Source organism: Meriones unguiculatus, chromosome 3 (genome assembly GCF_030254825.1).
Source record: "Meriones unguiculatus strain TT.TT164.6M chromosome 3, Bangor_MerUng_6.1, whole genome shotgun sequence".
Taxonomy (NCBI): domain Eukaryota; kingdom Metazoa; phylum Chordata; class Mammalia; order Rodentia; family Muridae; genus Meriones; species Meriones unguiculatus.
Window position 1 is genome coordinate 50,535,328 of NC_083351.1, and position 26,166 is coordinate 50,561,493.

Genomic DNA, 26,166 nt, shown 5'->3' on the forward strand with positions numbered 1-26,166 from the left:
TTTTGGTTCAAAATTCTTACCAGGACTAAAGCCACTTCTTGGTAGGATGAAATGGAAAAGAATTTGAAGTTTTCACTTACGCTTTCCTTTTGGCCATGAAAGCCCTACATTTAGAGAATCAATTGCAAGGAAATATGTAGATCAGTACTTAGTTTGACCTAAAATATGAAAATAAAATTAGAAATATTTCTTTTTAGTGGATCTTACTATATTTGATAATCAAAGGGAGTTGACTGAACTTCTTGGGGACCTTCCTTCCATCCTCACTCCTGAGAACCGCTGGTGGCCTTAAGATGAATATCCCAGTATCTGTCTCTACCTTTGAGATGCACCTGCTAGGAAGAGTGAGGTTGTGCCATCTTGTGTGCTAGTGTCCTGAATATGAGCCTCCTCTGTACCTCCTTCTGATATCTTTTTCGTACAAATGTGTTGCTTATTTCTTCTTTTAGTCATTCTTGATTTATTTCCTGGTTTTTAATCTTGATGAAAATTCGCTATCTTTAAGGCAGATGTTCTCAGATGTTTTGATTCCCACGAGATTTTACTGACCATATTGTCACAAACTTTGTACCCCATAAATGTGTCTTCAGATCATATGATGTGTGAAATAGGCCAACATGACAGAAGTTTGGGAACTCTTGCTGTTCCCTGACCTTTTCTCCCACATTCAAGGTGGTGCTGCTGCAGCAGGGACCTGGAATCCTTTCTAATTACTTTAAAATTAGCAAATTAGCCGTTACTAACTTGAGCACTCAGCTTATTTTCAGTACTCTGCACTATTGCACATTCCATAAAGATAAACATATTCTAAGTTATTTTCCACAAACAGCTATGCCAATCTTTTAATTTTTTTTAAAAATAGGAAGCATGCACCTTCCTCAGATGGTAAAACTATTTCTTACTTTAAGGAAGTGTCTTGCTGTAGATTTCTATATATTGAAAGAAAAAGTAGACTTATTTCTTTAATAAATGAGTTTCCCTCAGCACGAGAAGCCAGCATCATTGTGGGCTGAGGGAACAAACATCTGGAGTGCTTTGTGTCACAATTAAGATAAGCCATCATGACAACACATGTTCTGATTAATATCCTATTCCCTTAGCCATTTTCCCATGAAAGCTCCTTTGACCTAATTAAAGATACTGTCAGTAAGTGAAAGCTGTGCTTTTCCATGAAAAAGCATGAAATACTTTATTTTTTTTAGAAAGTGTTTTACAGTCTTGTTTTCTCAAGCACTATAGCTAATATCTACACGTGCTCCAGCATCCTGTCAGTGAATGGAGGGAAGAACTGCAGTGTGATTTTAGGTGCTTGCTGTGCGTGAGGACAATGCTTCAATAATGAGTCTCTACCGGACTGTGTTGCCTAAACATTTTTGTTTGTATAGATCACTGTTAGTTACTTTTTAATTCATTTTGGAAACTCTACTGTACATTGACCAAGCAATAAGAGTTGCCATGTGCTCAGTTACTCACAAATCTGCTTTTGGTGGTTTGAGGATAACCTTTGAGAAACCTATGAGCAATATGTTTGTGGGTGAGAAGTAGCCAGGCAGAGACTGCAAAACCTCTTAGCTTATTTTAGTGATGGAATTCCCTCTTAGGATCAGAGGAACGTGGGGCTGACACTTAATCCTGGCCATAGCATTGATGAGTCATGCTGAATCAGACCCATCCGCTGTTTTAGAGCTAACAATCACCACAAATCAATGCATTGTGAATATGATTTTAGATTGAATAAATGGTAGACTATACAACAGAAGATGGCACACATTTTTCCCCTGTAGAATCTGCACTTTAGAAATGTATAACCATAGTGTATATACACTGCATATATGTGTCTGTGTGTGTATGTTGTATGATGGAAGATTAGTGGTTTAAAAACTAACTCGTGTTGTAGGAAGGAAAATAGACAGCATTCATTCATGCTTTTGTCCCAGAGCTTAGAACTCAGTCTCTTATCAAATAACTGTGTAGTTAAAAAAACTCAAACAAAAGTCTATAGCGTGTTTTTTGTTGAAGACAAAATTAATCTTTTCAAAACACTTTACTTTGCAATTATTGTTATATAAACCTTCATTGTTTCATTTTATCTTCTTGGCATTTCATTATACTTTTGATATATCAAAAGTATTATATTTGTTAAGGAGCCTGGCTTGAAAGAAAAAAATTAAAAATATATATTGACTTTTTACATTTTTAATTAAAATATAGTTATATTACCCCTTCCCTTTCCTCCCTGTAGCTCCTCCCATGTCACCTCCCTTCAAATCCTCCCATGTCCTCATTCCACTCTCAAATTGATAGCCTCCTTTTTTATTATTAATGTTACATTATATATATACATATATATGTTTGTATATATACACAGAAATATGTAAATGCAACCTGCTGGGCCCATTTTTGTTGTTCTTATTGCATGATTTCAGGGTTGACAACTTTGTCTTGAATAACCATTACTAGAACTCATCCATGGAAGAGGCTAGTTCTCTATCTCTCAGTAGACATTAATTGTCTGGAGTTCTTTATCTAGGGGTGAAGCCCCATGAGACTCTCCCTTTTCTGTGTTGGCAGATCTACGAATATTATCATTATTTGGGTTTATTTATCTATCCATTTCTAGCAGAGGCAATCACACTGAAGATTTCTTGGAATTCTGACCCTTACAATCTTCTCTTTTCTTTTCTGTGATGTTCCCTGAGCCATAGATGCAGCCGCTGTGCTGCAGACATATCTATTGGGGCTAAGCACCCCACAAACCATTTATCTTTGTGTGTGTACAGTTTTGGTTTTCTGTGGTTGGTCTTCATTTTATTTAAAGAGAAGCTTATTTTATGAGAAGAAATAGTTACACTTACCAGTGTGCATGAAAATGGGACTTAGAATGTAGTCAAGGAATTACGCCATTGTAGCAACAGTACATTCTTTCCTAAGATCCAGGATCTAACTAGCTCCAGGTGGTTGGCTAAGTTTCTATGAATAGGTATGATTTTCCTCATGGTAAATAGATCTCAAGTCCACTTAAAAAGCCATTGGTTACATCAACATATGAGTACCACTATTGTGCCATGATGGTCATTATTGTGGTTCATATGTGTCACAAGTTGAGTAGAACTGTTTAGTTGCTTCCCTTCCTTGGCACCTTCCTAATAGTTTCTGGCACTGTGGAAGCTAGACTGACTATAGGAAGTAGACTTTCAGGTTAGATCCAGCTTGACTAATTCAAGTCCTGTGTCCTAATTGTGTGGTGTCTTTAGCTATGGGAACTTACATTCAACCTCTGAGAGGCATCCAGTGACAACAATAACCTATGTTGTTTTGGAAGCCATCTGGACTATCCTGAGCAGCCACATGAGAGGATGTCCTTGTAGCTGGTATTGGGGTCTTGCTTAGTGTATGGTTCTTAAAAGGAACATTGTCAACCCAAGTGCCATAAGTTCGTGTGTGTGTGTGTGTGTGTGTGTGTGTGTGTAATATAAAATAATTCCTTGAGGCTTTATCAAACAACCTTGATGCTTTTGTTTCTTTTTTTTCTGTATTGACCATCTGCCTAGTTAGGCCCTTTCCATTTCCCCTTTAATATCATTTACATTCTGCTATTCCCCCCTCAAGCACTCCCACAGTCCCTTTATACTTTCTGGACTTCTGGGGTAACTCCATATCATATACTCATATCTGAAGATTTGGAACCAGGAGCCACAGATAAGCGTGAACATGAAATGTTTGTCTTTCTGGGTAGGAGTTACCTCATTTAATATAAACATCTCTAGGCCCATACATTTACCTTCAAGTTACATTATTTTATTTTATTTTTTTTACAGCTGAACACTACTCCATAAATGTATATATATATTGCATTTCATTATACATTCACTTGTTGAAGGAAACTTAGATTGTTTCCACTTCCTGGTTATTGTAAATAAGATAGCTATTAACATCGCTGAGCAAGTATCTGTGTAATAGGATGTTGACTACCTTGGGCATCTGCCAAAGGCTGATATAGCTGGACTGTTGTGATAAATTTAGAAAGTATGTGCTAATAAATGTTTATTGTTAGGCTATAATTATTATGGCAATATTATCTAATGTGCTATCAATCAAATAAAGACACAGACACCTGTTGTATTTTATAAAATACAACATTTTATAAAATGGGGCATTGCAGATATTAACGCTCTAACCTAACTTCACCTCCAAGCCCCCAATCTTGAGCTATCTCTTATCCATGGACCCAGAATACTTATAAATGGTCTCCACCTCCTCCATCCACACTGATCTGGCCATGTGCTCCTTTCCCATGCTAGCCCATGGCACCAGTCCATTTCCTCTCCTCCAATCATGCCTCCTCCTCCTTCCCTCCTCTGATCCTGACTCCTTTTGTCTTTCTAGAGGTCCAGACTCCAGACTGTGAACCCCAATTCCACCTCCCTTTCTTCTGCCAAATCCCAAGCCTCAGCAATTTTTTTTTTATTAACTAATCAGTTTTAAATTAGGTAAAGCAAGGGTCACACAACAAGGACAGGTATACATGAGAATATGCTGAGCAGGGACAAGATCTTGGGAGGCAGAAATTTACATTAAAATACATAGCACCAGGCCAAGCCCCAACACTGGACCATATCATGGGTTTATTTTTAGTTTTCGGATCATTTTCTATTTGATTTCTAGAGCGGCTGCACCAGTTTGCATTCTGACAAAGAGTGAATGAGCATTGCCTTTTCCCCACAGCCTCACTCACATTTGGTGTCAGTTGTTTTATTGATCTCAGCCAGTCTGACTGGAAGGGATAAACCCTGAGTTGTTTTAATTTGCATTTTCCTAATTGCTAAGTATAATGAACATTTTGAGATATTTCATAGAAATTTTTCTTTTTGCTATTGAGGAGTTTCTGTGTAGATCCCTAACCCATTTCTTAATTGGATTATTTGTTTCCTGAACTCTTTGTTTTTTGAGTTCTAAATATATCTGGGTATTAATACTTTGTTGTATATGTAGCTGCTAAAAATTTTCTCCTATCCTGTGGGCTTCTTCTTTATTTGAATGATTGTTTTCTTAATGAATCTTTTTAGTTTTATGTGTTCCCTTTTGTTAATTGTTAGCCTAATTTCTAAACAAATAGAGTCCTATTCAGGAAATTCTTTTGTACATGTATATTTTGCCTATGTTTTCTTCTAGAGGTTTTAACATTTCAGGTTTCAAATTGAGGTTTTTGACCTACTTGGAGCTAATTTTTGTGCTAAGTATGGGCCTAAGTTTATTCATCTGCATGTGAATTATTCTGGCACCATTTGTTGGAGATGCTTTTTATCTGTATCAGATGACTATAGTTTCAAGCATTCATATTTGGGTGTATTTTCTTCCACTGGGTGACATGTCTGTTTTTGTGCGAATACCATGTTGTTTTTATTAGCATAGCTCTATAATATGTCTTGAAGTTCATCCCAAGATATTTATTGTTTTCAATGCTAGCTGAAGTTACTGATTGTTTCTAGAAATTTCCTGGTGGATTTCTTGGATCTGTTATATATAATATCATGTTGTCTGCAAGTAGATAAAATTTAACTTCCTTTCCTAACTGTGTCCTTTAATTTTCCTCCTTTGTCATATTGCTCTGGCTATTGTTATCAGCACTTACTGAAAAAGAAGTGGGCTACTGGACAGCCCTGTCCCATTCCTGACTTTAATGGGATTGCTTCAAGTTTTTTTCTGCTTAGGATGATTTTGTGTACGAATTTGTCATGTATAGCCTTTATTATGTTGTGGTCTATTCCCTCCTGGCCTTCTTTCTCTAGAGCTTTGATCATGACAGCATATTGGACTTTATCAAGGGCTTTTCTGCATCTATTGAGATGATCATGTGATTTTTTAAAATCTTTAAGTTCATTTATGTATTTATCATTATATTTTATGTAAATTATGCATAAATTATATGTATATTGTTATATATTTATATATCTGTTGATACATTTATTGGCTCACATGTGTTAAACTATCTCTGCATTCTGGGATAAAGCCAGCTTGATCATGATAGATAATCTTCTTCATATGTGCCTGCATTCAGTTTGCTAGTACTTTAGTGAGAATTTTGCATCCCTGTTCATCAAACATATTAGTCTGTAGTGACTGTTTATTTGTGTCTTTACCTGGTTTTGGTACTAGAACAATACTGGCTTCAAGGGATGAATTTTGAAGTATTCATTCTGTTTCCAGTTTTTAAATAATTTAAAAAGTATCCATTGTAATCTTTTTGAAAAGCTGATAGAACTCTGCTGTGAATTCATTTGCATGTAAATTTTTTCTTTTTGTTTTTGTTTTGTTTTTAATCTGGAAGGCCTTTACTACTTTCCAATGCCATCCTTTGCTATGGAACTGTTAAGGTTGTTGATATCTTCTTGGTTTAACTTGGTTGCTTGGAGAAATCAATATATCCATAAATTTATTTTAAATTTCCTAACTTATTGGAGTAGATGTTTTTAAAGTATTCCCTTATAATATTATTTCTTTGGTATCTGTTGTGTTTGCCTGTCAAGTTTTGATTCTGTTGGTTTGGGTACTCTCTTTCTTTTGGGCCAAAATTTCGTTGATCATATCTTCTCAAAGAAGCGTTTCTTACATTCATTGATTCTTCTCATTGTGTCTTTGTTTCTATTTTATTAATTCCTGCTTTTATTATTTCTTTCCATCTACTGAGTTTAGACTTGGTTTGTTCTTGTTTTCCCAAATTCTTATGGTAAATCATTAACTTATTTATTTGTGCTCTTTCTGATTTTTTAACATATGTGTTTTAGGGCTATATGATTTTAGCTAAGACAGATAAAGCTGGTGGATGAGCTGTTTAACTGGACCAGGAAAAGATGGCTCCTAAAGCACAGGACTAAAGTTTGGCATAGAGATGGCATCAGGCAGAGGGAAGGATGAGAGAGGAAAGGAGTGTCTCAACAGGCAAAGGTGGCTTGCAAACAAAGCACGTTCAAAGGCCATGGAGCTAGTCCTCTGAGTAAACAGATGGCAACAAGTGAATTGAAGGATGAGTAATAAAAAAGTAACTTACCAGGCAATGGTGGCAGGTGACCTAAGAGGGTTCCTAAGCTGTGGATGTGGATCTAAGCTTCTGGGTCTGTATGTGGCAAAGGACAGTATGGGAAGATGAAATATTTGATGGAAATTTTCCTTTTTTAAGACTAATATTGGTGTCTAGAACATATAAAAAATAGTAATAGCAAAATACACATTTATTTGTTTTTCCTCTAGAAAAAATATATTTTGTTAGGTTCTGTGCAAACAATTAGAGTAACAGTACATTTTCCCAGAGGAACTCTACTGATTTGATTAAGTCCTTTAAAACAACAGCTTCTTTTGAAATAGCATATAATGACACAAGGCTGTCTACATTTTTAATGCCATGTCTTGGCTAGATACCCACATTCTCAAGACCTATGTCAATGCCCAAGCCTGGTATTTATCTTACAGCTATCATGGGAAGGAGATTTCCAAGTGAGGGCATGTGGGTTTCTAAACACTAGATTGCTACAATACATTGTAGCTTTATTCTGTGCTTTGGAATAACCTTCACAAAAGCATCAAAAAGAAAACTGTCTTATGTGGAGATTGTGTGTTATGCATACAGGTGTGAATGTGGGGCTCAGCGGGTTTTACTGACCCAGCGAGAGTGGCTAGGGCTTGGCAAGTGGAAATGTGGCACTTTACTTACGATAGAGAAAGAAAGGGAAAAGACACATTGAATCCTGTCACAGAACATGGACAAGTGACATTTTAGATTTTCAAAGAAACAACATGCTACACAAAGGAAGAGTGAAAACAAAAAAGGGAAAGGAAAGCTTAACACCATCATTAGTTACAGTAGTGTGACAGGTGCCATAGATTAAAGAGAAAGACGAAGTGGGAGCAAGCATGAGACCCAAGAACCCCCCATGTGTAAGAACTGTAGAATCTTCTGTGTTTGGGGTCAGATGGGGCATTCTGTGGAACAATGGCATAGGTCAGCCTTTAGAAAGCCACTGTCCTGCATTCATCTATCATCTACCCATCTTTATCTTTTTCTGTCATCTACTGATCCATCTATCCATTTGTCAGACTGCTCTCCTAGGATATGGGATCAAGGCACTTTGGTTTGGACAGTGCTGTGACATTGATAGTCTATGCACTTGAATTAATTTAGAATAATTCTCTTACAGTCTTAGCTTTTACTGGGGGTACAAGAGAAAATGTACACACTGGAAATAACCCTTTAAAACATCTACAATAGAGTACAACAGTGAAATAGACACCTGGGTAGAGTCTAAAACCTATTTCTAAAATAATGGGGTTTTTTTTTTAGTATTTTTATTACTAAAACATAAAATAAATGCTTATTCATATCCCAGAAAATTTCTATTTGACAGTTAAAATCAGGTTTTGTTTTACTGTTTATCCTCTCCATTTTTTTTTCTATTTAACATTTTGTAGATCTTTCAGTCACTTGCTACATGGCTTTGAAAATTTTGTTGGTTCCATATGGAGGCAGCCATGGTATTTTTCCATTTAAACATATGGATTTTGGCAGTGATCTGTCCTCAGCCAACCCCGTTTACATCTATGGGTCTGAGAAGTACCAGGCTATTGAAAACCACCCAAAACTAAGGAAAATGCAAAAGAAATATGTTTGCGATGAGTTATGTTTACAGTGTTTTGTTTAAAGCCAGGGTCAGATTCTTACGACATCTGCCTGTTGGAGGCTCTGCTGACGACCTGAGAATAAACAATGTGAATGGTAAACACATTGTTAAAGCTATATCACACTCGTTTGAACCTTTGGCATTTCCCTAAAAGCATGATATTTAACCCAAATGGCTGTAAGAGCCATACTTGCCATCTGTTGCCCACAGAATGCTGAAGAAGGGTAATAGGCAAGCCACCCTATTGCAAATCCACCCCCAAGTTCTGTAAGAACTTGCTGACATATCATTATCCGCCATCATGCAGCAAATACACTTACCTGAGTACTTGTGCCACGTGTTTGTGCTTCAGGATTAAAAGCTAACCAAAGCTTCCCCTTGTGAGATTTAAGAAGTCTTAGATCAAGGAGCAGGTAGGGAATGCTTGCCTAAATATTTCCTTTAATTATCCCAACACGGACCTAGTTTCCATTTTAGTTCATAAATAATTCCTTTTAAAGCAAGTGAATTTAACACTTTTTTTTCAGGCCTTCAAAGGGCCAACCATGGATTTAGGGTCAGTGATATTTAAAGCAACTATTGTAATTACGATTCACTACACCAACCTCAGCAACCTTTCTGAGAAAAATGTGTCTTTGGGGTCTTCTTTTCACACACTTCATGGTCCTGCTGATATTTTTTCTCAATCTCAGTTTAATTTGAAAACAAATACACAAATCTGAAATGCATAGGCACACACAGGAAATAGAGGAGAGGCTTAGGTGTGACTGACAAATCCAAGATGCCCGTGTGGCAGGCGTCCAGTCTCCAGAGATTAGTTGCATGGACTAATTTAAGACTCCTTTATACGGGAATATAAAATATCGTCATATCACATCGTGTTCTTTTACATCATGCAGTAAAGGACAAAAGGGTGTACAGAAGTAGATGATTTTCTCCTCTCAGGGAGTCAAATTTGTCAAAGAACGCCATCCTCTGAGTAGCTATAAAAGCGGGCAGCTTAGGGTAAAACAACTTAAACAGAAGTTACCCTAAGCAAGCATGTGTTTGAAGCCAGGATGATGGCCGGATAATGTAACCCCTTGGTCTTTTGCTGTTGGTCTCATATAATGATAACAAACTCACATAGAGCTTAGACATATTCACTTTATTTGCACCCTCACCCCTACTTTGGCCCAAAAGTAGAGGAAGGTGGAAATCCAGCCCCTGAGGAGACACCCAATCCTGTCTCACACTTAAGCAATGATTAGAAAGGTGGGTAGGTCTCCTGGAGGCCTTTGACATCCTCTAAAACCCTGAGTGGACCTCTTTCCTCTCTGCACCACGTCTAGAGAGCAGGCCATTGATAACCCAGGCTACTTGGAATAGCAGGAGCTGACACACTCCTTGTTGGCCAAGCAGGGACTGCTAGATTTAATGATGATGCTTTTGAGAAAACTGTCCTCAGCTTCCTTCCAACCAAGGTGTCTTATTAAAAAACAATCAACGTCAACCTTATATCATCCATCAAAACAAAATTGGATTTTATATGAGAGGACCCAGGGATATCTGTTAAAGTGATGAGTGCTAGAGAGATCATATACAGGGAACCTTTTTATGTATGACCTTAAGCTGATAATGATAGGGAATGAGCATTCAGACAAGGGATCTATTTTTTCAGTTCCCTAGTAGATCAAACTGTACGAGCGATGGAAAAAGTCTAATCCTTAATGTTAGTTTTTGTCATGTCTCCTTCCCTTTCTGCCAAGTCTTCAGTGCTTACCAACAGAGGAGAGGGACTGGCCCTTTTTTTATTTTTTATTTTTATTTTTTTGGTGGGGAGAGTTTCTATAATTTCTTTTAAGTGGGTACAGTTGCTAATGGAGGGTTAACAGAGCAAACATCAAGCCCTGAATAAAGAGGAACAGCAGGAGGTCTGGATCAATGGACCCTGAAAAACTGGGAATTGGCTGTAATTACAATAGATCAGAGGGGCTGTCCTATCTCCCAGAGTTTTCTGCCTAATTTCAGCTAAGTCTTATTTAGGAAAGGATCTTTAAATTTGAAGGGGAAGCTTTCCTTGTCCTGGGATTACTTCTAAGCCTTCTGTAGAGGAGGCTATTACCCTTCCAAGTCCAGAACCCTACACTGTCATTTCTTTGGGGCCCTGAACAGAAGGCAACTTTTTACACAGGGAAGAATGCCTTGCTGTAACACCAGGGCCTGCCAGTCCTGCAGGAGGTACTGTTGTTTAAAATTCTCCCCCAGGACCCTTGAGGTTACATGGGGTAGAGTACACCAGGTGAAAAAAAATCCCACTGTTGTCTATTTCCACTAATTTCATTCTGTTTCCATCTTTCTTTTCTCTTAGGCTCTTACTCTGGATCCATTTGCATGATGACTTGGGCTGGGCGTTTCTTGTTTGGAATGTTTTTGGGAAGCTTCTGTAAATGGGGCAAATATTCCAAGAAAGTTCCTCTTTGCATGAAAACAAGATCAGAGCAATCTGATTTTCTTCTGACTACCAAACTCATAAGCCACTGTCCTTTCCATTATAAAATAAAGCGACTTAATAACCACAGTGCCTGAGCTGAATGCCGATAGATCCAGTTTAAACAGCCCTTATTTTATAAGTACACAGGATCAGGGCTTAAGGTTTTCCTCTGAGATTTTCCCTGTGAATAGAGTGAACCTTGTTTTGGAGAGAGAAACTCTCTTATCTCCCAACTGGTTTTCTGCCATGACTAGTCTGAAATGTTCCATGGATATCCTTGACTTTTTTGTCCTCAGATTTCCTTCTTCTGAGGCCTGAGGGTGGAGTGGGAGGGAAGGCAGCATTGACACTTTTCTTTTTCTTTTTCTTTCTTTCAGATCCAGAAGAGTAGAAAAGACCCCACATAGACTGAGGCTGCCAGTGTGTCTCCCGCCATTTTAGCTGAGCTTCTCCATGCTCCTTCTTCCACAAAGACTCATAACTGGGGAAGGCGTACAGCTTTCAAAACCAAGTCCCACATTTGGCCTTCTCTCATACTGTCTCCTCCCAGGGACCTCTGGAGGTTGGCTTGTGGTCTTAGAATTCTGAGGGATTTTTTTTTCTACCAAACACACACACACACACACACACACACAAAAAAAAAAAACCATTTGAGGTTTGCTTTGTTTTGCTTGTTTTTATTTTGCTTTTGCCCCACCCTCACCTCAGCAGAAATCAAACATGAATAGCCATTTTACAATCCATTACTAATTATTTGGCTTTCTCCACATAGTGAAAAACTGACATCCTGGATGTGCTGAACAAGGCCTGGAGAAGTCCTCCTCCCCCCAGTGACTGATTCTCTGTTTTTGTTAGTGCTGTTAACTTAGAATGTTGCCATTCACACTGGCTTCTGGTGGTGAATATAGCCAGGCTGGCCTTCATCACAACTAAAGTGAAATCTCTGCACCTTTTTTTATTTCTTCAGTTCAGAATGTTCATTGTCTCCAATTTACTTTAAGACTTAAAATCCGTTCATGTGCTTTTTTTTCCATTTGTATAATATGAAATTGTTTGTTTTTTAAGAGGAGATTATCCCATAGGAATCTGTATTTGTTGCCTAATTTATTATCTGTGAAGTCATGAATCTAAACCTGAAAGTGTTAGATGTTGACCATACTGCCAGGTAGGTTCCCCGGTGTTTCCACTGGGAAGCACCTATCACTAAAAGGTCACTGAAATGCTGACCATTGCCGGGTCCTCTTCTTTTGGATATCTGTAAGTTAACTTCATTAGTTCAGAAACCTTTACAAAAGGAAGCGATAAGGGACCCAGAATCAGAAAGGTGAGTTGGGTAATACTTTTCATTTTAGTGACATTTTAACACTACAAAGGAGTTGATGAATAGCACAAATTGAAAATAAGGATAAAAGGTATGACAGGGAAGGATGAAAAATAGTTTATCCTTAAGCCAAACAGAAAGTGGGACCCAGTGGAATGCAAGGAAAATGTGATTATTTTTCCGTATAGTTTGATCTGGATATGTCTTTATTATGTAGTTTAGGTTCCGTCTGAAAGTAAAGCATGTCATGTCAGGAAGAAAGTCAACCAGGTGACGGACTTAGATGAATTCCACAGATTTCACTTCTACATTAGATATTTTATAGTATCTATATTGCTAAAATAAGTTACTGGTGTTTCTTCAGAGATTAAAGAAGACTATATGTGGTCCTCATGACAGAAACAGGCTTCAGCAGGAGATGTGAGAAAGCTGTTGCCTAGAGCACACAGTACCTGATCTTTACACACCTTTTCTCTGTTGGTTGTACTTTTGGCCTCATCACAACACTGATGCTTTTTATGGCTCTGCCTGCTTTCCTAACTAAAACACGAGATTTCATATTAAAATGATTTCAGAGAAAAGAGGGCCAAATGTATGATTAAAAGAAGCCATGTAATTTCTAATTATTGTAACACAGGACAACCGGGGCTTGAAACCAGTGAGACATTAAGAAAGTATGAGAATGCTTGTATATTGGGGAGGGTGGCTGTTAAGGAAGAGTGAGTCTGGGTGTTTGGGAAGCAGGGAAATAGTCAGGTGTTGGTGAGGCTGGATGTAAGGGAAGAGTGAGGATGGTGAGGAACTGGTGAGGGAGATGCTATTCTCAGAAGGCAGCAGCCCACTATCATGGGATATCCTTTTGCTGTGTGCGAGCAGGGATCCCAGGTACGCGGGATTTTGTGTAAATCTCCTCCAGAGTTTTGTACATTGGCATCTAACTCTGATGCTTACCTTGCACTGGTCAAACAAAGCGTGCTCGTGAGCTGCATGGCACCCAGGGGCCACTGGCTTTCAAACTGTGCTCTTAAAGGTAGAATGGCTCTGTGTGTCAATTAAATGCAATCACGTGTATGCCAGCTTCTGTCCTTGAAATGTGGGCCTTTTACCTCACATCTATTTTGTATTTTTGTATGTGAAACATTTGGGCAGGTGGTACAGAATGCCTACTGCTTCATTTTATAAGCTAGCAAATAGCACTAAACAATATTTGAAAAAAAAATAGGAATATAGCCATTTTTTCTAAAATCCACAAAAAATGGAAATGATTTAAATTTGTTGTTAGCCATTAGTCGGTTGAAAAGGAATGGGAGGAGAGCCTCACACATCACACTTTTCTTCAAGCTCTCAGGATGAACAAAAGCTCTGCTAAGTTAGTCTCATCTTTCAATTTCTCAATTGTTAAGGCACACTGAATAAAAACACAGAGACATTTGTTTAAAAACATAAAAATCACATCACTATGTTCTGAACTGTTCCTAGACCTGATAACACATTAGAATAATTATTCCAGGTCAGTATTCACAGGAAAAAGCATGTTTTCTCTGGGCTTTACTTTTCTTGAAACAGCTTCTTCTAAGTTTAGCATCAACAGGCAAGCAGCATTATCCCACTGCCCCAATCAATCATCTTGCTCAGGCTCAGGCTTATGCACATGGCACAGTGTTGAACACCAGAGTTACAGTGAGAAACTGGACACAGCAGTAGCCTCATGCTCACTTATAACACCTGGTGTTATAAGTTACAGCTTTTCAAGTTCCTAGGTGTAACATGATAACTGGAGTCAACATTTGAGTTGCATCTTCACATTACCAAGCAAGCCTATATCCAAGTTATGTCACTGTAGTCTGATCTTGGGCCAAAGGACTGATCCCTACAGAGTTATGTATTTTATTTCTTATTTCTATTTGCCTTTCCTAGTCTGTGAGTTAGCCTATAGCTAATGGCAGCAATTAAGAGATGCATTTCTAAACCATTAATGGACATTTTTCAACTGGCTGTTTGGTTCTTGGAGCTTTTAAAAACCATTGAAGAAACCTGACATGATTCTATAACATTAACACCCTTAACTGTTAAAGTCATCCTTAACACCAAAGCCTGAGGCAATCTAGTATTATAGATTCATCTCATTCATCTGAGATTCAGAATCTCAGGCATTGTATTTCCCACCTCTAGCCATGCCTTTAAAAAAGGCAAACATGAGAAAGAAAAGGTACTGTTGTCATATAATGTGAGAGAGGGCAGGGGGCACAAATTTGTGGCCCACATTCTGGCATTTGGGTGTTTGAACCCCCTCTTCTCTTGTAGATCACTTCGCCTTAGATAGACATATAGATGGTTGGGTAAATGGATGGATGGATAGATAATGTATATTTTCTTTTGGTTTTTGTTAATTTCTAAGTACATATTTTGATAATGAGAAATATTTTGTAATGTTCTCCCAATTGAACATGGGAAAAACAAATAATAAAAAACAGAAAATCCTTTCTCATAACAAGACAGAGAAGGTTCCAGAATTGGAAGCCTGAGTGTAGCATAATATTTCAAATAAAGGAGACTGAGGGAGTAGCTTCATTCCCTGAAGGACACTCCATTCTAACTCTGAGATGCCCGCATACACTGCAAAAATTACAGTTCTGGTCTGTCATAGTGTCTGGCACCCAGCCAACATTCATGAAGCATGGGCAGAATTGTCAGGTAGAATCACACTGACACTGTCCCCTTCAAAGCAAACAAGGTTCACATTTTCTTTGCAACATATTCACCATCTCTTCTCTCCACATAGCTGCATTCATGAGATTTGCATTATGGCAAATGCATAAGGCAGACATACTTTAATCACACCAATAGTTTATCACAAGAGATGGAAAACATCAGGCTATATTAGGGGAAATTGTTAGAGCTAAAAAGCGCATGAAAGTAGATTAAGATATTTTCTATGGCCTTTAAATTTAAGAAAGAACAAAAAAAATATCAAACCAATGAAATGCAGTTTTTCAGAGAATGATGAACCAAGAGGGGTGATGGCACAGTCCTGCATAAAATCCTCATGACTCCACTTAGAATCCAAGCTGAAACTTGTACTTTCTTGGAACAAATAGGAAATACTATCCACGTAGCAAGAGAAACCCCTGCATGGTCTGTTCTGCCAGTGTGGTGGGCACAGCGCCAAGCTGCAGTGAGGCTGAGTGTTACAGAACATAATGTTTCAATAATGATGTTTTATTGGTTCTTATTCTTGAACAAATGGGAAATTATACTTGTAATCCATCAACAGCGATCCGTGATTAAAGGCCTCATTATCACTGAGAAAGAGAGCATAATGAGAAACCAGTAATGACAGCAACAATGTTCCTGTCAAACCAGGAGACTCATTACCCTATGTCCAAGCAGAGACACTGGTGGGTACAGAGGTGGCACTGGAGTCAAGGTGGAACCAGGGCCAGCTACAGATTTTAATAGATTGCTTAACAACTGTGAGTCTAGTGAGGTTAGAAGAGTGGGTTCTCATTGGACATTTGTATGCAGAAGGTGCTCCCCAGGTCTCCTGGGATGAGCAAGAACAGCTTCATTTAAGAACTTGTTTTCTCAGGTAGCAAGGTTGAGGGGCAGCGAGAGACTTGGTCTGAGTGGTCAGCTCTAAAGATTAAGTCCTGCTTATCTTCTAATATTGCCCGTTTTCCATATTCACTTAAAACGTTGGCACACATGTCAGCCATGAGTTACCGTTAAGTCTGGCTTTTGTTCAAGCGGAAGCAGCTTCACACTGGCGGTGTCAGGCTTCCCTGGCACACACGCTCCCAAACTAAGTGTCTGTTGCAATCAGACACCGTGAGAATGGAGGGACCTCTCAGCTCACCTGGGGCACACTTGCCCAGTTTCTCCTGGGGATCCCCCTCCCTTCTGGGTGATTGTTGACTGTAACAGTCTGCAGTCAGTGTCACTCTGGGACATCTTTTCAGGAGTACTCAGTGTGAGCCATTGCCTCTGAGGCTCCCACGTGTGTTCACTCTTCACGGGAGTGGCCGTCTACACTCGGAGAAGCACTCACAGGTGAGCTCCCCAGAGCCCTGTGACTAGAGTAGCTGTTAAGTGCTCGGTGGGCCATACCTCTGCTTAGATTTGCTCCTCTTAGGGGCTCTACACTAGGGAGGGTGCTTTGTACACTGCTACCCTCGTCTTCAAACAGGAATGTGTGTGATGATATAAAAAATAACCCACACATTAAAGCGTATATAGCTTTACAGTAAAAATCTACAGCCATACATATCATCCAGTGATTGAGTCTAGCAACAGGCTGTAGAGAATTTCCTTTCTTTTTTTTTTTTTTCTTCTTGCTCTGATTCTATTTTATACAATTTTATAAGCTGTAAAATTTTGAAATATTTTTGCTATTTTCATTTGTAGATCTTGGCTAGGGTTTTGCCAGCTCTTGTGCCCCCTGTTCAGCGACACCCGCAGCTTCACTTTTGAAGTATTTTATCCCTGCTTCCATGTCCTTTCCTTTGTGGTTCCTCTCTTGTCTCAAATTTTCTGGCATTTCCTAAGTCTCTTCACTTGTTTCTGCTCAGATAAGCCATTCTACTTGCACTGTCATTTGAGCACACAGGAAACACAAAATAACGAAACACAAAATAATGGGGGTGGGTGGGTGTGTCATATTTTCCAGTGTCATCCAAATAGCAAAGTGTTAAGTGTCTAAAGCTAGGTGGAAGTACGTGGGGAGGAAGGGATAGATTGGTAAAGAGGAGCAAAGGAAAAGGAAATCTGAATGGGAGAGCAAGCTGAATCCTTCTAGGTTAATATATACTGTTTTGTCTTCCTTGACTGTAGAACTTTTTTTTTTTTTCTATCACAGGGTTTTCCTCCTCTGGATGTTATATCCTCACCACGAGTCTGTAGACTCATTCCTTGCAGGGGGCTGCCGTGGCCTTGGTAGTAAGGGAATGGAAGGTGGAAACTCCTCCTAAGCTTTAGAATTTGCTGGTGTTCAGATCCAGGCAGCAAAATCTAAAGATCTAGGCTTGTAGCAAGTGTCTGAGACAGTGCCAGGATCATTTAGCAGAACTCTGAGGAAGGAAGGCAGCCAGTCTTCCACTTTTCCCCAGACTGCACCACATATCTAGCTATTGGGGGAAACCAAGGAACTTATGGTTGTGAACTGCAGACGCCTTTCTAAAAAGGAAGGTAGAGAATAAATGGCTTGTCTTTACTTCGTGGTGTAACAGCATGTACTTTCCTGATGTGAATGAGTCTCAGGCAGCCATAATGCCGGCTTCAGCTTTCGTGTCTGAATCACAGAGCAAGGCAACGGCCATCCATTCTAAGGAAGAGTGTTCTGTCCCCTATGGTGCTGCTGCTGCGTGCTGAAAGTTGTTCGCACACTGTAACATCACATCTCCAAATGCAAAATTGAAGCACGGGATTCATGTAAAACAGAGTGCCAAACTTCTGTTAAAAAAAAAAATCTGTTTATTGCAAATCTTTATTGCACAAAAGAGCCTGATAATCCTTCCTGTATAATTCCCGCTAGCATCTAGTAATAAATAATTGTATGTTCCTCTAATTGTCAAATAAAATTATTAGTTAACCTCTTAATTGAAATTTGAAAAAAAAAAGATGAAAGGGCTGCTTCTTTTCTTGCAGTTGCTGGTTGTTGTGGTCCACATTCTATGCCAAATTTGGGGCCGCCAGAGCCCACTCTGTGCTCCATCACTTGTACTCTCTTGAATCCTGAGTAATTTAATGCTCAAGGAGCAATTACTCTTCCTACACATTTATATATTCACAAAGCATGGCTGCTGTGACAGTGTAGTCCTTATGGGGGTGGAATTTCTGTTAAGTGGGTTACCAGAAGTTAAGATTGCCATACTTGAGTTGGGCTGGCTTCCAAGTTATTTTCACTGAGTACAATGATATTATATTCCTGACTGCTGACTTTTCAAATTCTAAACTTTCTCTTTCTCTGTGCCCAGCTGCTAACTGCAAAGCAGCCACCAAGAGGCGCCCCTTCTGGTGACGGAGTGTACCGCACAATTACTACTCCGTGTGGCTCTACTTGCCTTGTGAATTATAGCCTTTAACAATGCACTTCTGCCCTGTGGGATCGGTTTCTCTTATAATAAAATTGCTGTTATCAGATCATCGATAAGAACTTAAAGCCACTTGTGCTATCTCATCCCACAGTTAATTACTGTCAGTATCTCACCATGTTTCCCTAAGGTCTCCGGAATGTGCAAGTTTACACAGTGAGGTGCAGATTCAGTGCACTTAAATTATCTTTATGACCCATTCATCTAATACTGGAGTGTAAGCATCTCCTGTTTTCTAAACCTCCTCATTAATATAATTTCTGTATAAGCATAATACAACATTTCATCTTGTAGCTCTAGAACAGCTTACTTAACCACCACTGTTACTGATCACTGTTACTGATGCTTTTATTTTATCCTTTGTATTTTAAATAACAAGAATGAATCTGTTTGTATATTAAAGGTTGTTACATTTTAGAACATCATCATTGGACAAGTTGCTAGATGTTCAGTTATAGGGTCAAAAGTTGCAAATATTGTGGGGGTGTCCAATTCCAGAGCACGGTCAAATGTTAAAAAGCTGTATTTCAGCTGCTGTCTGAAGAGCTCTTGTTTCTGGTTCTTATTCAGAGAAGACAAGTCTTGTGAGAGCAAACATAGAACTGATAGCATAGTGTGGAGAAAATACACTGCAGGTTGAGCTCTGGGTATATATTGTTGGAGAACAACCCTTTCAGAAGTTCACTTTGAGACCTTCCAAACTTTCAGTGACGCCCCAGTAGAAGAAGGACTTGCTGCCCTTTCTTTTAGGATATAAAAACAGCACAGGTGATCATTTTTTTCCGAGATGTCAGCCTACTACCATAGCCCAAATGGAGATGTTGGAGATATGCTTAGCAACAATGACCAGAAAATTATGACTATCATAAGGATATATAACACGGTAAAACAAATTGATTTAAAATGTGCACTATGGCAGCATCCTTTCCCACCATGGCTTTCTGTACCCATGCTCCCCTGTAGGATCTGGCTGTATTTATAACAATACTGCTTTTGTCAGACTGTTCATAATGATGCTATTTGGACTCACAGGGCACTTAAATCATTCTTTTCTCAGCAGGCTTGTGCTACCCAGTTTTGTAGAAAGGAAATGAGTTACTTGAGTTAAGTCACAAATCACCGGGGTTTCTCACTAACCTCAGGCTTAGATATCTGTGTTCACCTTGTGGGTGGCAGGCCTTGGCTGTCACTTCCATCTCTGTCCCATTTTCAGTCTCCTGAATAATTGGATTCATTGCCTTTTAGCTGAACAAGCCAAGGACATTAATTTGAAATATCTGAAAGCTATTCGTTTGTCACATAAGCTACCCTGGTGACATTTCTGCCCTGAGCTGACTGATTAGGTTGTTTACTCTCTAAACATTCCCTGTAGATCAAGGACAGTTTCATTCTTAGCCTTAAAGTTCTCCATTTCCAAAGATGACATATTTCCATCTCTGTATGTGCATTGCATTATTAGCATTGACACACACACATCCTTTTGAATAGATACCAAACAGTGACAAACACTATTATACCCTATTGTTTACAAAACACTCTTACATGAGTGCTCTTACTTGACCCTCAAAATCATGTCCAAAAATTGATATTTGTTGAAGCTTAATGCTTGAAGAAAATGAAATAAAGTTTGTGCCAATGTACTTGCTTATTCTCTTGTGTATCTTTCTTATAAAATATTTGAGAATTCTGAAGTGTTATAAATTGAATACACTCTTTAAATTAAGAAAGCAGAATAAAAGCTGGAAAAATGGCATGGTTGGTAAAGTATTCACCTTGAGAACACAATGACATGAGTTTGATTTCACGTTAAAGAAAAGCTGGGTAAGATGGTACATGATGCTTAAGCTCAACACTTGGAGGTAAAAATGGGTGGAACTCTGAGAATTGCTGGCCGGCCTAGCCTAGCCTACTACCGCTGTGAGGAGACATGATGACCAATGAAACTTTTATAAGAGAAAACATTTCATTTGGGTTCCAGAGGGTAGTAGATTTCATGACCAGCATGGCAGGAAGCAGATAGGTATGGCACTGAAGTAGTAGCTGAGAGCTTTATATCCCAATACACAGACAGCTGGTGAAGAAAAAGAGAGAGAAGGGGAGGGAGAGAGAGACAGAAAGGAGCTACACAGAGATGTTAGATAGATAGATAGGTAGATAGGTAGGTAGATAGATAGATAGATAGATAGATAGATAGATAGATAGATAGATAGATAGATAGATAGATAGATAGACAGACAGACAGTCAGACTGATCAAGACCAGGTCTGGTGTGAAGTATTGAAACCTCAAAAACCTGTCCTCAGTGACACATTTCCTATAACAAGACCCCACCTACTCCAACAAAGCCATAGCTCCTAATCCTTCCCAAACAGCTTCACTAACCAGGAGACCAAGTGTTTATACATATGAGACTATGAGGGCTCTTCTCATTCAAACCACCATACCTACTCAGTGAATTCCAGACCACTGAGATACTCTGCTCTAAATCCAAGGTGGACAATGATTAAGGAATGATACCCAATTTTGTTCTCTGGTTTACACACATATATGTGTATGCATGCATGTATATATGCACACATGAACATGCATTTATATATAGAAAGAGAGAGAGGGGTGTTGAAATGTTGAAATGCAGGGCAAAGAGCCTTCCCAGTTCTCAGCAATAAGTTGTAAACTGGATCTGAGTTTCTGGAAACCTAAATATATATGAGCAGAAATTATTTAACAATCCATAACATCTGTGAGGCCGAAGCACATTAGTGGCTCAGAAAAAAGACAGCTCCTTTGGACAGCTCAAAACAGTGTCTTAACTAAGTGTTCACTCTCGAAGTGCCAGGCCAAGCACATCCCACAGATACTGCATCCGGGCTTAAAAGGCTCAGATGTTGCATCCAGCACTGTAATCCCAGCTCTCACCAAGACTGAACAACCTAGCTCTCGCCAAGACTGAACAACACTGATAGAGTGAATATGGAGTCCCTGAGGAAACTGCAACAGGGCATCAAACATTCAAATATGTGAATCTATCAAACCCTTTCCATTCAAACGGCAACATTTCATTCCTTGGCACCCAGAGGCTTGTAGTCATATCATAAAGCAAAATGCATTTAGTCCTACTTCAAAAGCCCCCAGTTCTTTCACAGTCTCAAGACTGTTTAAAAGTCCAAAGTCACAAATCAAAGGCCTTGGATTTTCCACTCCTTCCAGCTCTGTTGACTGCAACACAATTACACAATTCTCTTTTTTGGTCATCTCCAACATATCCAACACAATCAAGGCTTCACTTTCACAGCTTCAGGCCACAGCCTCTCCAGTACTCCATGCAAGAGGCTCCCTGCCTCAAGCTTGGCCTCAGTCGGTGGCTTTCCTTAGCTGCAGAGGAAGATTCTACGACCTCTTTCCTCTGGTGTCCTTGACTCTGCACTCATAGACTCACTGGGCTGGAACCTGCTAAGCTCTTCTTGCTTGGGGTAGAACTTGGCCCACTCCATGTATTTGCATAAACTTTGACTTCTTCTTCTTCTTTTTTTTTTTTTTTTTTTTTTTTTTTACTATTTTGTTGCATAAGCTTTCTTTCATTCTTTTTTTTTAAACTTGATTGCTTTTTTATTGACTTTTAGTACTTTAAATATATTTAATTTGTAATTGTTAGTATTGATTTTTCTGCCTGTTTATACTACTTTTCTTTCTTTTATGTGCATTTCAGTTTATTTAATTTACATCTCAAGGATGCCCCTCCCTCCTCTTCTCCCAGTCACCCCTTTACCTCCTTACCCCTTCTCTCCCTTTGCCCCCAGAAAAGGGAAGCTCATCCCCCATATCAACCCTCCCCAGCACATCAAATAACATCAGGACTGAGCATATTCTCATCCACTGAGTCCAGGCAAGGCAGCCTTTAAAGGTGGACATGATCCAAAACTAGACAATAGAGTCCATGATGGAAACAGCCCCCCCCGACTTCACTTGCCAGGCTACCCACATGAAAACCAAGCCTCCCACTGGCCAAATATATATGGGAGGTCTAGATCCAGACCATGCATGCTCCTTAGTTGATATCTCAGTTTCTGAAAGCCTCCATGGGACTGGGTTAGTTGTCTCTGTTGGTCTTCTTGTGAGGTTCCTGTCCCCTCCAGCAACTTCTATTTTTGTCCCAACACTTCTGCAGGAACCCCAAATTCTGCCCCATGCTTGGCTGCAAGTCTCAGGGTAATTTTTGGATCAAAGATTTTGTTGGTCAGTTGTTGTTCCTCTCCTTCCACTAGTTCTGCCTGGCTTGCAGGTGGTCACTTCAGTCTCCATGGCCCCCTCCTCACCTTGTTAGGAGTCTCAGCTAGAGTCACATCCAGATTCTCCCCAGAGCCTACCCTGTCACAGGCCTCCAGCTTGACAAAGAGATGTCTGCTTCAGTTTCCCTTCTTATTTCCAGCCCTCTCACCTCCCACCCCCCTATTCTCTCCACATCTGATCTCCACTCTTGTTTTTCCTCCCCACTTCATTTCCTGCCCAGTTCCTTCTCTTCATCACTTCTGCTGTCTATTCTATTTCCACTTCTGAGTGACATTCCAGCACCTTCCCTTGGGCCCTCCTTATTACTTAGCTCTTTTGGTCTGTGGATTGTAGTAGGGTTATCCTGTTGTTATCCTGTTGTATAGGTCTAATATCCACTTATAAGTGAGTATATACTATGTGCATGTTTCTGTGTCTCAGTTACTTCACTTAGGATTATCTTTTCTAGCTCCACCCATTTGCCTGCAAATTTCAAGATTTCTTTGTTTTTAATAGCTGTGGTAGTATTCCATTGTGTAAGTGCACCACAATTTTTGTATCCATTCTTCAGTTGAGGGACATCTAGGTTGCTTCCAGTTTCCAACACCTCTTCATGTTTAAATTCTTAGAGATATCAGAGATACAAGGCACATACCTAAACACAATAAAGGCAATATACAGAAATCCAATAGCCAACATCAAGTTAAATGGAGAGAAACTTAAAGTGTTCCCACAAAAATCAGAGACAAGACAAGGCTGCCCATTCTCACCATATCTCTTCACTATAGTACTTAGTTCTAGGTAGAGCAATAAGACAAGTAAAGGAGATGAAAGGGATAGAAATTGAAAGCGAAGTCAAAGTATCACTATTGACAGATGATCATGATAATATACATAAGTGACCCCCAAGATTCTTTTCTTTCATTCTTAGGCTTCTTAAGTTTGAAACTTAGCTGAGTGGGGTCTTACCCAAAAGGCACCTCTTCCTTTATTACGTCTTGCATCATACTTTTTTTAAAAAAGTATTTCACTTTGAGCACAAAATTTATCTCCAACATTAAATTTCCTGGTTTCCTTTAACTGTACATTTTGTATTTATTTTTGTTTTTCTTGTTGTTTTTTTTTAAATTGTAGAACTGCATAAGAGTCATCACTAATAACCACATGACACAGTAAATATTAGACAATCTTGAAATCTCCTCAGCTAAGAAACTTAATCCAAAAGTCATCAATTTAGCCTTCAGCAGATATTTAGAAAAAGGGGCATTTACAGTGTCTACTAAAATATCATAAGAATTGTTTCCAACCCAGTTGTTACTGTTGTTCCCATCTGAAACCTCTGAAGCTGGACCTCCATCATCCATGTTGCTTTCAGAACTACAGTCTTCTAAGCTCCTTCATGGATGGAGCTTTCAGTCCTACAATCAGCATTCAACCACTTTTGAAGTCCAAAGTTCTAAGGTTTTACACATTCCAAAATATAATGTGTTTAGTCCTGTCACACAATTGGATCCTGGCCCTCACTTTCCTCTCCATGTAGTTCAGGTCCAGTTATTATCATTGTGGATGTGAGGGTGCTTGCTGAGCCTTGTCTAGGGCTTCCTGCCCTGTGTCAAGGATTACATGTGATGGTTGACCATGCCTAGGGATATTTTCTGCTTGTCAAAAGAGGTGCCTTTTTTTTGTGGTAAAGAGGTAGCTTCTAATAGCCATGATAGAAGGCCAGGCCTCCAGAGAGAGGTTATCTGGACAATGGGCTGAATGAGTTTTCAGTTTCTGGTACCATGTCTACTGGCATGAGACAGAATCTAAGGGAGGGATGAGATGCTCAGGGATGGTCAAATGAACCACAGCCTGGGGCTGTCCCACCACACCATATAATGGGGGAGATGATACCCATCATATACTACCAAATAAAACCACTAGTACCATGATGGGTTACATAATTTTTAATTGGTGGCTATTTTGAATTGATGCCTGAAATATAACAGGTTATTGTCAAAGTATTGGTTACTCACTACAACTGATGGTAAGGCTAAACACAACACAATACTTATGTAACAGAACATGGAAAATTTGAGCTGATAATGACTGGAAGTTTCACCTCTACTGACTTCCACTGATAGTGATGGAAGGCACTATACACGCTGCTGGAGGAGAAAAGTAATTATTCGTCTCACCCACATATCTCACCAGCAAGCTACAATAGTGACCTGCCAGTGTGATGGGGATCCCACCAGACATGACTACTCAGACATAGTTTATAGCCAACTAGAAGTGTTTATTTCAGTTATAATCAGGTATTCAGAACCGAAGTGTATACTCCAATGATTAGAGCAAGGGACTTTTGAAGACAAAGCCATATCTTGGTATTTTATTCTGGAGCTACCATGGGAGGTTTTGTGTAAGCAAGCAGTTTAACAGAAGCTGAGATAAGTGGCTAGCTGGAGGAGGAGGTTTGCAGAAGTAGGCATTTTAATAGAAGCTAAGATCCGTTAGCTGGGGCATCTTGACTGTGGGTTATTTGAATAGAGGAAGGCAATTTTCCATAAAATTCTCCATCAAGGAGATCAAATTCTAGTTAAACCTGAAATGGTCCCAGCAAGAATAAAAGATGAAGGGACCTATGCGCTGTCTTGCCCTGTTATGCCTGCAAGATATATCCCCCCGCGCAATAGGGGCATGAATGTTGTGGGAGTAACCAGCCACTTTTAAAAATTGGATTTAAGGCCCACTCTATGAGATGGAACAAATACTTGACATTGTTAATAAATCCAAAAATTTGAAACTCTGTATGTTCCAAACCACAGGGAAGAACTAACTACTGTTTTTCTGCTAAGTGAACATAATAATAAAATAACTCTTAAAGATAAATTGCCGTACATATAGATCAGTGTATTACTCAACCCTCATCAAATAAGCATTTTCTCACAGTAGATGGCAATTAACCATGAGACTCACAACTGAACAATGTACAGAGTGAAAGACACTGGAGTACTCAGTCCTAAATGGATTGTCACTCCTCCCTTCCATCAGTTTATCAATGTGGAAGAGGAGGCTGAAAGATTGTAAGAGCCAGAGATGAGACAATTTCGAGGAAAGACATTGTTTTCTAACATGTCAAAAAAAAAAAAAAAAAGAAATTGTTTTCTAGACACAAATGAATATATGCACATTTCCACTCACAGAGACTGTGACACCATGCACAAGACCTACAAACTCAAGCATGGAAAAGGAGAAGTGGGCCTAGAGTGCCATCTCTATGTCATGGATAGCTACTGGAAGAGGAAAAATCTGTTTTCATCAGTGGAGGGACAAGGAGTGTATCAACCACACTCTAGGGAAG

The 26,166-nt window shown here is 39.2% G+C and overlaps 1 protein-coding gene across 6 annotated transcripts in view; it reads left to right on the forward strand.

Moving 5' to 3' along the window:
- The window catches only part of Pde1c (phosphodiesterase 1C), a 530,439-nt gene that overhangs the window by 482,032 nt on the left and 22,241 nt on the right, over nucleotides 1-26,166 (forward strand). For 2 of the 6 annotated variants that reach the window (XM_060379959.1, XM_060379960.1), the window contains one exon: nucleotides 11,523-20,184. The exons of the other annotated variants lie outside the window; for them this stretch is intronic. In XM_060379959.1, coding sequence (XP_060235942.1) covers nucleotides 11,523-11,536 — 14 coding nt within the window. In that variant the 3' untranslated portion in view covers nucleotides 11,537-20,184. Of the gene's footprint in view, nucleotides 1-11,522; nucleotides 20,185-26,166 lie in introns of those variants that run through there. 6 annotated transcript variants of the gene reach the window in all.